The 14,853-nt window shown below is 42.0% G+C and overlaps 1 protein-coding gene across 4 annotated transcripts in view; it reads right to left on the bottom strand.

Annotated features, from left to right (window-relative positions):
- LOC105464123 (pecanex 2) overlaps nucleotides 1–14,853 on the bottom strand; it is a 310,280-nt gene that overhangs the window by 210,737 nt on the left and 84,690 nt on the right. For all 4 annotated transcript variants that reach the window (XM_011711793.3, XM_011711792.3, XM_071074159.1 and 1 more), the window contains exons 13-15: nucleotides 10,611–10,782; nucleotides 1,270–1,380; nucleotides 33–124 (exon numbers count right to left, since the gene is read on the bottom strand). In XM_011711793.3, the coding sequence (XP_011710095.2) occupies nucleotides 33–124; nucleotides 1,270–1,380; nucleotides 10,611–10,782 (375 nt within the window). The remainder of the gene's footprint in view (nucleotides 1–32; nucleotides 125–1,269; nucleotides 1,381–10,610; nucleotides 10,783–14,853) is intronic.

The following is a 14,853-nucleotide window of genomic DNA, read 5'->3' as shown; positions in this document are numbered from 1 at the left end:
GAAGGATGAGGGCCCATGGTCCTCACACCTACCTTCACTGCACTGAAGCAGACCGCGTGGAGCAGGGCGGCAGCCAAGAAGCTCCGGGCCACGCTGTAAACAGCCGAAGTTATCCCAGACACAGCTGGAACACAAACATCAACAGTTCTTTTCTTGACTGGCCATTCTTAAAATCAACAAATGTAAAACAGCGAAGAGATGGTTGCACATTCACATATAAGATGTTGCTGAAGGGGTAAAGAATACATCTATGGGATCCATCAGAAGGCACTGGGTGACTCATAGGTGCACGAAAGAGACTACCATTTAACTAAAAATTCAAGAGGAAAGTATTCAGAAAGAATGCTTTACAATGTTCTTAAAAGACTATGTGAATGTGTCAGAATGAAGGTAGGGAGACCTCATGGCTTACAGTTGAAAGCTGCTGGTCAAGGAGAAGGTCCTGGATAGCAATTTCAATAGAATAAATGGTAAGAAGAAGGAGGGAGGGAGAAGGCAGGAGGAGAGAGGAGACGGGAAAGGGAACAAGCAAGTGTCCCCACGTAGTGCGTGTGTGTGTGTGTGTGTGTGTGTGTGTGTGTATGTGTATGTGTTATGGGGGTGGTAACAGTGATTGCATTATGCACATGATTTCATTTACTCTTTATAGCAACCCTATGAGGTCACTGTGTTTATTTCCATTTAGAGAATAGATGAGTAGGCTGAAAAGTTAAGCAATTTATGTCATGTCGTGAGATTATACCCACCTTGGCCTGAATCTAAAGTATGACATTTAAAAGGTCACAGTGATGGTTTAGGGACACAGGTCACCTGTCTCTGTGGGTACACACACAATACACAGCACAATGTCAACCCACAGGCTCACATTGATGCATTCCCAGACTTGAGCATGTATGTGCTCAAATACACACATACACACACACATACACTTTTATATCCACTCACACATGCTCACACACATTCACACACATGGAGTGTTTTTTTAGGGAATAGTTTGAAGGGCCTCAAACCTATTCCAAATCATAGAGAATTCTACCCTTCCTTGTCTCTGTGCTTATGCTCAAACAAGCTAAGTGGACCTCTTCCAATTTGGCTACGGGAAATCTGGACAGACCTATCATCACCCAGACTGATCCAAACTGAAGTCATTTAAATGCTCTGGACAAAGAAAACCTAACTATCTAGCCTCTCATCTCCTGCCTAAGGCTATTTAGTCCTTATCTGAACTCTAGATTCCTTTACAGGAAGAATAGAATGTAAACGACTTACCAGAACCACCAAAAAACAGCATGTCAATTTGCTCCAAAAGATAAATGCAGAAAGTGTTGATTTGCGGGAAGAGTCCAAGGAGGGAAATAGCAGGGAAGCAATATAAAAATACTGAAAATGAACAAACAAAATTGACGATAAGCTTGTGGGAACTGTGTTACCAAAGCTCCTGCTGCAGTGCTGCCTCTCTCCCCTTCCAAACCATCCCACCCAGGAATACTGGAGGAAATCTTTTTTTTGAAATGGAGTCGCCCTCTGTCACCCAAGCTGGAGTGCAGTGGCACGATCTCGGCTCACTGCAACCTCCACAGACCAATCTCAGACTCCTCTCACCTGGAGGAAAGATCCTGAGAAAGACGTACTCATGAAAGGAATGCACACAGCCCAGGACTGAACAAAGACTTCAGGGGTGGTGAGTGAGAGTACAATCATCTTCAGTTTGAAAGAGTAGACTTGGACATGGGGCAGATGAGGGGAAGAGAAAGGAAACTAGGAAAACTACAGGAACATAAAAAAACACAGGACAGGCCAGGCGTGGTGGCTCACACCAGTAATCCCAGTACTTTGGGAGGCTGAGGTGGGCAGATCACCTGAGGTCAGGAGTTTGAGACCAGCCTGGCCAACATGGCGAAACCCCATCTCTACTGAAAAAACAAATACAAAATTTAGCCGGGCGTGGTGGCATGTGCCTGTAATCCCAGCTACTCGGGAGACTGAGACAGGAGAATCGCTTGAACCCAGGAGGCTGAGGTTGCAGTGAGCCGAGATCATGCCACTGTCCTACAGCCTGGGCAACAGAGCAAGACTGTGCTTCTCAGACAAGAAAAATCACAGGATAGTAATTACGGAAATCTCTTCCTGCATGCGAGAGGAGAGCAAAAATTGGGGCCAAGGAGTGTCCTTGCTTTGCGCTTCTGTACCCTCAAGCACTTGAGTAACTCGGAGTCTGTTACATCCTAAATACCAACTGGAAACTCAGAGTTAAGTCAGAGCTCAAGGCTGTCAAGTGGGAACTACCTGACTCAGCACTGGGTGATAATGTGACATGGATTCTAGGGTAGATGGATCACATGGTAGACGAAGGTGCTCTTGGCTGAGGAGAGGGAGCTTATGCTACCTCCCATCAGAATGATGCAATTGCAGAACTGGAGAAAACGTGTGTAGGTTATAATTCAATGTTTCAGAGAACTATTTTGTTAGAGGAGGAAAACTACAGTAGAGCTGCATTTTACAGCAACTTTCCTACTGTTGCCTCTTGCTTAATTCTACTGAAGCTGGGTTTCAGAGAAACATAGAAGCTCCCATTAGCAGTGCCATAAGACATCTGTCTTCCTTTCTGTCCCTGATCATTGGGTTGTATGTCAATGAAGTTAGGTACTGGTAAACCTTAATAAAACTAAGGAAATTTGATTTGAAATCCAATATGTCTAGACGTTGGAACTATGTCCTAAAATATGCACAAACCACAGTGAACAATGGGAGGAGGATGGTAAGTGAGGCTGTTTCAGCTATTTCTGAAAAATGGGAAATGTTAACTTCCCATAGTGGCGTTGTAAGGATGAGAGCATTTGCACAACCCATTTTCTGAATATTTGATTAAAATAGTTGCTTAATGTTATTGCGTTCTTTAAAATGGGCACAATAGCACCTTTGGCCATAAGATGGTAAATAATATTGCATGGACTTAGTTCTTGCTTCTCTCTTGTCCTTTTTCTGAAATGCTCCTTGTTTCGGGTTGAATTCTGTTCCCACAAAAGATGTTGAAGTTCTCTTTTTAAAAGTTGGTATGTAACGAACCTGCATGGTTTGCACATGTATCCCAGAACTTAAAGTATATTTAAAAAAAAAAAAAAGCTGGTTAAAATTCACTATAGAACAAAGTACTGAGGAACTGTTCCAACTCTTTGTGAAAGAAAAATTTTATGTCATGAACATGGCTATCTATGACAGTAGGGGCTGTGGTTGGTGTTGGTGCTATGTTTTGATACAGGTGGTGATTTTGTTGTGATAATTTTTGTGGCAAGATTTCAACTATATTGTAAAAAAGTAGAGCACCCGAAAGCAGTTTATTTTTCAATCAATGCAGACAAAAAGGCACAAATACTGATATGCTAGACATAACTATATAAGACATAATTTCTTTTGCAGTTTCCATAGAGAGATACAAGAAATAAACAGAAATTTGATTACAGAACATATAGTCATGAACATAGAAATTTTAATCCACAAAATTCCATAAAATTTCAAACAAACTGAGAAGAGCTTCTCTTTACTTTGGGGTCAAAACCCAGCAATGACAATTTTGTGCTATGCTATATCTGCCAATTCCAGATCGGGGCAGAGGGAAGGTCCAATGAGATCTCTTATTTACCTTTCAAAATGCTGTATGCCTGGGTGACAAAGACTACTCTGAGAATGAAGAACTACAGAGAAAAGTCTAGGTGTGGAATCACATCAAAGACAAAGCCAAATATTGGGAGCTATTTGGTAAATCAAGGATAAAGAGGTATTCTGTATAAGAAATACATTAGCCAATGCAACAAAACCCAAAGAAGTGAGAAGAATTAGGAGACAGTGAAAAATGGCATGAGGAAGATAAAATGGTAAGAAATACCAGAAAGTCATCCCCGGAGATGCTCTGGCTGTGGGTGTAGAATTGGAACTTAATGAAACAATACAGGAAGAACAGCAGTCAACAGAGAGGCCCATGCACTAGATCCTCTCCAAAACATACTGGAGGAGGAAAGCTCTAGTCTTTAAAATAAATGTCGTGGAGGTGGAATGGGAGGAAGAGGGAGTCCATGTGTCTCATCTGTCAGGTTGCACTGAACGTGAAGGAAAAAGCAGCCAAATGCTTGTTATGTTACCAGGACTTTAGGAAAATGACACTTGAAATTGCTGAAATTATTTTGTTCTTTTTTTTTTTCCCAGAAGTGAAAAATTAAAGTCTTTGTGGCTGTTCATAATTTTCCCTGTGAACAAACATTTTCTGTTAGCACACTGAGTGGGTCTATAATTTTCTCTCTCTTCTTTCTAACTTTTTATTTTCCTTAATAATTATAGTCAAGGCAGAAACTTCTGGCACAGTTCCATTTCTTTTTAAGCAAAATTCATAAATAAAAATATAGTAGCTTAAGCTACTTTTTATCAAATGTGATTTGATTTATCACATTTTTATCAAATGTGAGTGATATGAATTACCATATTTGCAGGTCTGAGGGGCAAGCAGGCAGAATTAAAATGGCACAGAGATAAAACTAAAGCCTCTGAAGTCAATGTGAATGTATATATTGTGTGTCTTCAATATGCTCTATCTGTGTATTAACTAATTGACCTCATACGGACTGAGGTCAAGAAATGAGCCTTTAAACAAGACATAGAAATGGGACGTCTGGGTGTTTAGGGAAAGGTGAGTACAATCCAGTAATTGGTTCTAAAACTTCCACTCATCTCCAAAGTTACAATCTCCATTATTGAAGATGCATTATTGTTGTCAGGGATTTATAAACGTAAGGACCAAAAATGTAACATAAAACTCTCAGGTCTGAGAAAAACAAAAATAAAAAACACAGAGCAGTGGCCATTTGATAAAGAACCCATCCAGTGCTTGGACCCGGGCTACAACTGATGGACCTTTCATCTTGCCTGAAGTTTTTCCACGCCAGAGAACTCATTTCACTAAGCAACACCTACTCTACTGTGGGGCAGCTCTAACCCAAACCGTTTCACTGGCTTCTCTGTACTGAGCTGTAATCCACCTGCTATCTGCTGGAACTAGTTGTTACGGCTACAAAAGAGAATAAAATCCCTCCCCTTCAACCTGGCAGCATTTTAAGGATCTGAAGCTATTGTGGGTGCCTCTAGCACTCAAGTGTTTCTTCCCTGGGTTGGACATTCCCAGTTCCATTACCCAGTTTCCAGACCCCATACAGGCCATGTGGCTACACATTCCTCCAGGCACACTCTAGTTTTGTTACTGCTCCTTCTGAAATATGGTACTAAGAATCAGAGACCTTTTGGCTTTCTCACCCATAGGATAATTTCAAAGCCAGTCTCACTCAGAGGCTTTTGCTGAAGCTTCCCAAATGGAAAGTAATGTAAATTCCAGCCAGAGGTCACCAGTCTCTGACTGAACACAGGAAATGACTGCGGACGAAGAACTTTCACCTTATTCCTGGGAATAAAAATAAAGAACATTTTTTCTTATAATGAAAGGAAAAGTGCACAGAGTAATATTCTGAACATATATGAGGGATCAAAAAAGAAAAAGAAATTACGTAGGAATATTATTCTGTGCTTCTACCTCCTTAATTCACCTGAATTTCTCCTCCTTCAATCATCTGACGTTTCCTTCTTCTTTGAGATGATTCTCTCCTTGCATTATACGTGACAAGGAGTTTCTCCATCCTTCCCACCTGCCCCATGTCCACCTGACTCCTCTCATACCACTGGCTCAGGCATTTGATTTCTTCTGCACAAGGAGGCAAAAGGAGCTGCTGATACTGGACTGGCCTTGCTCCTTGTCTGTCCCTCTCCTCTGCCCCTCCTCCCGCTCTGACAGGGTGATGGTTTAATTGCAGAAACCAGGAGTGGCAGTGGGTAACCGAAACATCACCAACAAGACACTGCTCTAGGAAACACTCCAAGCTCCCTAGCACCGGCCAGAGGAGGACCACTTGCACCCAACACAGCATGAGAAGCATGATAAATCCATGGGAAACGATGTCACATGGACGTAATTCTTCCTTCTGCCTTGTCCTTTTTCTTAAACGCTCCTCATTATGGGCTGAATTATGTTCCCATAAAAGGTGTGGAAGTTCTAACTCCCAGTAACTCTAAATGTGACCTTGTTTGGAAATAGGGTCTTTGCAGATTATTGAGTTAAGCTGAGGCCCTTAGGGTCCACCTGGGCCCTAATTCAATATGACTGGTGTCCTTATGAAAAGGAGAAATTTGGACATAGAGGCACACACGCATACAGGGGAGACCATATGAACACACAGGAGAAGAATGCCATCTACAAGCCAAGGAGAGAGGCCCGGAACAGGTCCTTCTTTAGCGCTTTCAGAGGGAGCATGGCCTGGACAACACCTTGAGTTTGGACTTCTGGCTTCTAGAACTGCAAGACAATTAACTTCTGTTGTTCCAAGCCACCCAGTGGGGAGTACTTTGTTATAGCGGCTCTAGGAAGCATTACACTTCCTAGATCTGTACACTTCTTTTTCCTCCTAATAACCTTTTGTTTTCTCCTAATGTTTTTCTTCTCTCCTTTCTAGTTCCTCCATATAGCAGTGGCAGCAGCTTTAGACTGCTTACATCCCTTGCTAGTGGAGGGAGTAGAGAGAATAAGGTCCACAAAGAAGAAATGACTTTAAGTTGCCCTTGTGTTCCCTCATAAAGTCAGAAAAATAGTGTAAGCCTCTACCTCTTTCCTTTCTCTCCCATTTGTTGTAAATTTGTTTCGCAACCTTTTCCTGCTCAGTGCAAATTTGTATGTTTAACACATTCATTCCATAGGGATTGCTATTGTTCTATTTTTCTATTTATCTTTACCCCAGAAGTTATTTAATCAGCTTGCTGGATTTTTTATCGCCATTTTTACTTGTCACTGTTGACAAGCAAACAAAAATATGTATTAGGGAGAAGCTTTAATGAGGGAAAGGGAATTCCAGTGAAAAAGATAAGAATGTTCCCTCTCCAATCCCTAATGAAATTGATATAAAAACTAAAATAAAATAAGAATATGCATACCTAGTAGGATATTCTAGAACAAGGGTTATTGCTAAAAGTAAAATCTTAGACTTTTACCAATTATTTAAGACATTAAGGTCTTACTTTTTGAGCTTTAATAACATCTCACATTCCAATGCCATTGTAAGTTTACCACACCAAGACAACTACACTTATTCCAAAGTTGACTTTTTTACAGTAGTAAACAAAAATTTTAAAAACCAGGAATGGGGGAGAGACCAATGTACATAAAAGCAATTTGTAAATGGAAGACACATCATGCTTTTCGTGCCCCCAAACTTCTTTCTACAGATTATTGGCAAAGGCACTTATTAAGTCCCTACTTATTCTAAGTGCTGAGTTAAACGGTCCAAACGGACTGTAGCCTTCTCTGACTTATGAATGGGAAGTATTCCGAAAGTTATTGTACATTAATCTCCTTAGTACTTAAAGCAGACTTTCGGCCAGGCATGGTGGCTCACGTCTGTAATCCCAGCACTTTGAGAGGCCGAGGCGGGTGGATCACCTGAGGTCAGGAGTTCGGAACTAGCCTGGCCAACATGGCAAAACCCCATCTCTACTAAAAATACAAAAATTAGCTAGGTATGATGGCACGCGCCTGTAATCCCAGCTACTTGGGAGGCTGAGGCAGGAGAATCGCTTGAACCCAGGAGGCAGAGGTTGCAGTGAGCCTAGATCGGGCCACTGCACTCTACTGGGCAATAGAGATGGACCCCCTCTCAAAAAAACAAAAACAAAACAAAACAAAAACACAGACTTTTATATTCATTAGTTCATCCTTTCAACAGATGTTTATTTAGTGCCTCTAAACGCCAGACACTGCTAAGGATTCAGTGGTAAGAAAGTAGGCAGGGTCTCTGCCTTGCCTTTTCTGAGCAAATAAGCTAGTGAGAGAGACAGGCATTATTTCAGTATTAACAATGCGAGCAGATTGCTAGAAAATGGACTAAGGACTATGAAAGTGTGGGTAGTGAAAGGACAGACAATGGGGTCAAACTTACGGAAATAAGGTGTTATAAGCCAGCATAATGAAGGACAGGGGAGGCCGCAAAACAGCTTCCGAATAGAAGGAACACACTGTGTGAGACAGAGATGAGAAGGGACCACACAATGTGTGATAAGGAGGTGAGAAGGGGTCACAGTAGTTACGTCTCCAACTCAAGCCACAGATCCCTGTGACCTGTAAGAGGTGGCACTCTATCAACACTAACCCACATTCAAGATCCCAGGAAAAGGTGGTTGGGGGTGCCCAAGATGGAGTGTGGAGTGCAGAGAGAGAAAAGGCAGCATTTTGACATAGACAACTGTTTCTTGGACATCTTCCAAAATTATTTTATGCTTTCTCCTTCTCTAATCTCCAGGTCCTCGTGTGCCCTTGAGCTGTGGACTCCAACACTGCTGTTTGCAAAAAGAAGATGGCAGGAAAGGATGGCCCTGCAAAGTGTGCGATCATGAGTGAGCATCTCTGTCTACTCAAACTGTGATTTCTTCATTGCAGCCGACTTAGTGAGGAATATGGGCGTGCTAAGTTATAAAATAATAAGAATGACAGAAGGCCTTTCTTGTGTATGTGTTTGCTCCAACCAATAGGACTGAAAAAAAAAGTAAACTAAAAAAATCAGGAAGGATAGAAGCAAATATTCTTGGGCAGGAGGGCACTCACTGGGAGATCAAATTATGGATCTGTTATTTTTTTCCCAACATGTTTGTGTTTACTAATTGAACTCAGAGGTTCTCCGAAGCATGGTGCGTAACCCTTTGGCATTAAGAAGCTACTCTGGCTGGGCACAATGGCTCACGCCTGTAATCCCAGCACTTTGGGAGGCTGAGGTGGGTAGATCACTTGAGGTCAGGAGTTCAAGACCAGCCTGGCCAACATGGGGAAACCCCATCTCTTCTAAAAATACAAAAATTAGCCAGGTGCGACAGCACATGCCTGTAATTCCAGCTACTTGGGAGGCTGAGGCTGGAGAATCGCTTGAATCCAGGAGGTGGAGGTTGCCGTAAGCCAAGATTGTGTCACTGTACTCCAGCTTGGGAGACAAAGTGAGACACTGCCTCAAAAAAAAAAGAAAAAAAAAAAAAAGAAAAAAAAGAAGAAGGTACTCTGCTTCTCACATGATGTAATAGGAAAAGATGTGTTGAGGATGCATAGAAAGGGGGGCTTGTGGTGGGTTGGGCATGGGGGGAGTAAAGAGTGAAGAGTTCAGTACCAATGCAGCAGGAAGAGGAACAGGAAGCCAGAGGGTGGAGTGCCTACCAGGGTTTTCACCTATAAGGAGCACAAACAAAGCTTACACCATACCTGGGCATCTCCCTAGTTCCACTAGAGAGATTCGGGAGGGCTGTCACGGAGGTTGGGAAAGGATGATGTGGGACCAGAGGCTTTGACAGTCTCTTGAGTAAGATTTCTAGCTGGCAAGTGAGAGATCCAGCTAGTGATGTTGGTGGAAGCTACCCTTTATCAACTCAGCTGGTCAATGTGATCACAGACAATAACAAACTGGCAGGTGTGCAAACCCCTGGACGTCTCTGCAAGAATTCTCAGAGCATATGCAGTCAGGTCAATACCAGAGCAACCACTTTGCATAATAGGGACAACAACAGCTGATGCTTGGTGCCCAGCACTGCTCTCTATGTCAAAGTATACCAACTCATTGAAAACTTTCAGTAATTTCTGAGGTGGCTAATATTTTTGCCTTTATATCACAGTTAAGTTTTGCTCAAAGTCATATACTTAGTAGAGTGGCAAAGCTGGAATTCAAACCATCAGCAGTTTGGCTCCAGAGTCAGGACTCAAAACCATGCAGGTGACTCGTTTAAACAGAGCATTTTATATCAAATACTGCTTCAACCTTAAGTCAAGCAAAGGGATTGGTGGAAGACTGGGTGATCTGAGTATCCAGGTCTCCGCCTGGACTGAGAACCATGCCCACTCATGCTGCTACCCCGATGGCAAAACCATCCCCAGCAGGAACCATAACAACTATTCTGCAGATGGGCATTTTTTTTTATTTGTTTATTTATTTTTGAGAAACAGTTTCACTTGTTGCCCAGGTTGGAGTGCAATGGCGTGATCTCGGCTCACCGCAACCTCCGCCTCCCAGGTTCAAGCGATTCTCCCACCTCAGCCTCCTGAGTAGCTGTGAGTACCAGCATGCGCCACCATGTCCTGCTAATTTTTTTGTATCTTTTTAGTAGAGACAGGGTTTCACCATGTTGGCCAGGCTGGTCTTGAAATCCTGACCTCAGGTGATCCACCCGCCTCAGCCTCCCAAAGTGCTGGGATTATAGGCGTGAGCCACCGTGCCCAGCCCAGATTGGCATTATTACAATGGGCATTATTATAACGAACATTATATTGCTACAACTTCTTGGTCATAAATATCAAAATCCTTTAAAAATAATTCCACAGTTGGATGCCTTGAGGCTTGGGCTCCCAGACAGTCTTCAGTAGATACGCGAGCCAAGAGGAAAATACACATCTCTTCACTCAATAATGAAGTAAGGAAGCTTAGAAATTCAGAAGACAAGGGCAAGACATACCCCCACCCACCATATTCTTCCCCACAAGCCCGTAATTAACTCACCTATTAGGTAGTCCCTAGCTGATTGGAGAAACACTGGAGAGAAGAGCTTCAGGCCATACACAATGTAACTGGGAGGGTGCCTGGCTTTGGCCCCTGTATCAAGAAGCAAAATAAGGCCACACAGCACACAAAAATAGATTGGTCTGCTATATGTTATGATTTGGTTGTGTCCCTAGAAAACAAACACAATTTCTGAATGGTACCTTTTATTTTGATTAAATGACAAAAGCCTCATAATTAGTAATTTACACTATATCTTATAACTTATACCATATAACACATTTTCCCCCAACCACCACAATTCATACACACACACACACACACACACACACAAACAGGAACAAAAGAAAAGAAAAAAGTCTGATTCTTATTCTGCCAAACCAGAATAAGACTATCAAAAAAAAGTTATGCCTATCAATCTCAACAAGATTTACCTGAAAATTTAATTACCATCCTGAGAGAAAATCTAGATCTAATTCAATGCTTTCCCCAACAGTGAAACTTCCATTCATCTTGTTCATTTCAAGTGCAAAACTAATTTAAACCACTGTTTGCTCTACACTTGGGTGCCACTATTAATAAGAAATAGAATTATAATTTGTGGGCTTTAATTTCCTAGTATCTTAGAAAGCAAGACCATATGGGTACAAAGTTATACCTGCAGAGATTACATAAAATGTCTCAGTGTAGCACAGTGGAGTCATTCAGCTTAAAAAATGTCTTATTTATACTATGTACAAAGCATTTCCCTGTGAGGGGTACCAAATATTTAGCAGACCTGATCTTATCCCTATACCTATTGTTATGAGGCAAAGTAGAATTATTTTTTATTCTTCTTGAATGGATAGAAAAATTAAGGAAAAGATACAACATCAACTTTCCAGGGCAAAAGCCAACAAAAAATTTACATCTCCTAAATCAATGCACAAATTTATAAGATTCAGGGGAGAAAACACAATGAAAATGAATTGGGAAAAATGTCTTTTGCAATTCATGAACTGCCTCGAGTGTAAAAAGGAAGGATTAAAGTGATATGGTTTCAGATGTGAATTTTTAAAGTCACTGCCTTGAACATGTTATATTTAGAAATGCAATTTAAATTGCCACTGCTTCTATAATAGAAATCGTCCTATTCTGAGACCATCTTTTAAGAGGAAGGAAAACACAGTCTGTCCATGGAGGCTGGCTATGTTTGGCCCAGAGTCCAGGCTCAGTCTTAAGAATACTTCTACTCTTATGAAATTTCCTTTTGAATCCAACTAGGTCGCAGATTAATGGGTATGGGAATACTTTTGTTGCATTTTTTTAAACTGAAACTAAAGCCCACGTTCCATCTAAATGCATTTCTCATCAAGTGAATAGCAAAATAAATTTGTTGGTATAAATAACAATGCAGTATACAAATACACACGCAAATGAGACATTTCCTCAAACTGGCATGGTTTAGGAAATATAATTAAATAGCTACTTTCCACTTGCTCTGAGTTTTTTCTTGTATTAAAAGGTTAAAAATACATTATTCTAAAAATTAAAAGTCTTTGGCCTTTAACCAGTCTGAGATATTATTTGGAATCTTCCAAGTCAAACTTTACTGGGCATGGGGAAGTTTTCTTTGTATCTGTAATTTATGAAACAAAACTTACAGCACTGTTACAGAGAGCCTGCCCTCATCACCGTGTTCCTGCGCTACCACATTTTCCCATCCTGTGTTTTGGGTCCCTAAACTATAATAAGCATTTTGCTAACGCAAGGCACATAAACCACTTTTTTTTTGAGACCCAGTCTCACTCTGTCGCCCAAGGCTAGAGTACAGTGTTATGATCTTGGCTCAGTGCAACCTCCATCTCCTGGGTTCAGGTCTTTCTCCTGCCTCAGCCTCCCGAGTAGCTGGGACTTTACAGGCACCCGCCACCATGCCCTGCTAATTTTTTGTATTTTTAGTACAGATGGGGTCTCACTATGTTGGCCAGGCTGGTCTCAAACTCCTGATCTCAGGTGATCCGCTCGACTCGGCCTCCCAAAGTGCTGGGATAACAGACCTGAGCCACTGTGCCTGGTCGCTACTTCTATTTGCCTCAATTTCTGAGAACACCTGCTAATAAAATGTCCCTGCTCTTCAATACCTACTTCCACATATGAATGAATCATCAAATCTCCTAAGGACTGATTTTTTAATTTTTTCAATAGAAAAATTCCAGTAGCTCCACCAGCTAAAGTCTGATCATAATCTCTTAAAAACTCACTTGACACCATCAGTCCCCATCTGCTTTTAACCTTAAAATACACTGTGGGGAGCACCAATGGAATTCAGCTGTGGAGCATCTTGCAAGGCTATTGCACAAAAGCAGATCTCTGTGCACATTTGCATTTTCCATCAGCCCTACCTCCATAAGCCATCTCATGACCCAAGTGCTAGTCTCAGTGCAGAGAAGGAGCAAGGTTCAAGACTCGAACAAAAACTCCAGGAGTCCTGCCTGTGGCAAGCAGCAGTGTGTGTGGCTAAGTGATGAGGCCATCCTAATTATCCTCTTAGAGACAGTGGAAGGGTCAGCTCCTTCGAATGTTCTGTTGTTGTGAAGGCGGGGAAAAGGTTTTTGTTGTAAGGGAGCTGGGGTGTCTGGGAAAATTGTAGAGGCGCATGGCTTAGCCTCAAGGGGAATCACCTGAGGTCTGTGCACAGCCTGGCCAGGCTGCCTCCATCCTCCCTCTCAGCTCTGCTGCATGTGCCAGCTCCAGGCTTCATTCCCCGGAACAGCAGACAGCCCCTGACACCTGCTGAGTTGACAGATGTTCCTGTCTCTCCCACATTCAGCATTTTTTTATTTTAAAAAAGAAAAAATCTTGCTTTGTCACCCAGGCTGGAGTGCAGTGGCATGATCATAGCTCACTGCTGCCTCCCTCTCCTGACCAGCTACTCTTTTTGACAACTGATGTAAAACGACAACAGCCACAACAGCTAATGTTTGTCTGGCCTTTCCTGCATCCCAGGCACTGAGTGTCCTACATACTTCAAGTGTATTCATGTAGCAAACCCTCAGAACACCCTGAGAAGCACATACTATTCTCCTTTTGATAAGACTAAACTGAGACATAAGGATGAAGAAACTCTCCCAGGCCTCACGCACAGAAAACAGCAGGGCAGAGTAAGGACTGGAGCCCCATTTGCCTGGCTTCCTCCACCGACCATGGGGAGGCATACATGTGGCACTGGATTCTCCAGACCCAAGGACTCAGCCTGACATCACAAAATTTCATTCATAATCGTCACTCTTTAAACACAGAATGTGAACGTTACTCATGTGAAGCAAATTCAGAGAATGAGGAAAGCATCTGTGATAGTCTTAGGGTGTCAGTTTTTGCAAAGGACTCTGGGCAGAGAACAGGGCTCTTTACCTGCAGAAGGTGTAGAAAGCCCAGACATTCCCTGCCCGTTTCTCTGCTGTTGCCCTGTGACATGATGGTCACGTACGTTGAAGTCTCATCACTGCCACAAAGGTTTGCTGTGTTTTATGGTTTCTCACAATGGTGTCGGTTAGTTTAATTAAACATTATTTTCTGGTGGTTGTTGATGATTTCGTTTTTACTTTAGCTTTAGCAGTTCACTTGTACATTCAGAGCCATCCTAAACGTTCGTAATGCTCTTTGGTTCCCGTTGTATGTGGGTGGAGCAAACAAGGACAGCTGGGGGTGGGCACCCATCACCCCACTGCGACCCTAAACAGCAACTATTTTATGATCCACACTTTGTATATACAAGAGAATTCGAAATATTTTAAAGAATTATCTTTGTATGGAAGAGAAGCAGCAGGCAAAGGGTTAAATAATTCTCAACCGGTTACTATTGAGATATTAAGATGCAATGTCAATTTAAATATAGCAGAAATGTGATAGGCTACTTTAAAAATTGAAAAGAAATAGGCAAATACGATTGTTTAAGCTTAGTTTATCGTTGAATTCTACAGAACAATTTATGTTAGGTTCAACTTCGTAACTTTCAGATCTGTGAACCATGACAAAATGGCAGATGCAGTTGTCCAGGCAAGACAGCAGTGAAATGGGCATCAAAGTGTTCATCAAGTGCTTCCAGGGCACTCCATTCTGCTACCTCCTAGTTCATGTATTTTCCTCCTGTCTCAGCACTGCCCTCAAAGGCAGTGAAAGAGAGCAGAAAGAGTGGTGATCTACATTCTGCCTTTAATCAATGGTAGACATTAAGTATCATTTGCAATGGTTTCTGTTTTAA

The sequence above is a fragment of the Macaca nemestrina genome, chromosome 1, assembly GCF_043159975.1.
Source record: "Macaca nemestrina isolate mMacNem1 chromosome 1, mMacNem.hap1, whole genome shotgun sequence".
Classification (NCBI taxonomy): domain Eukaryota; kingdom Metazoa; phylum Chordata; class Mammalia; order Primates; family Cercopithecidae; genus Macaca; species Macaca nemestrina.
The sequence above is the reverse complement of the archived record's forward strand: the minus strand, read 5'-3'. Positions and strand labels throughout refer to the sequence as shown.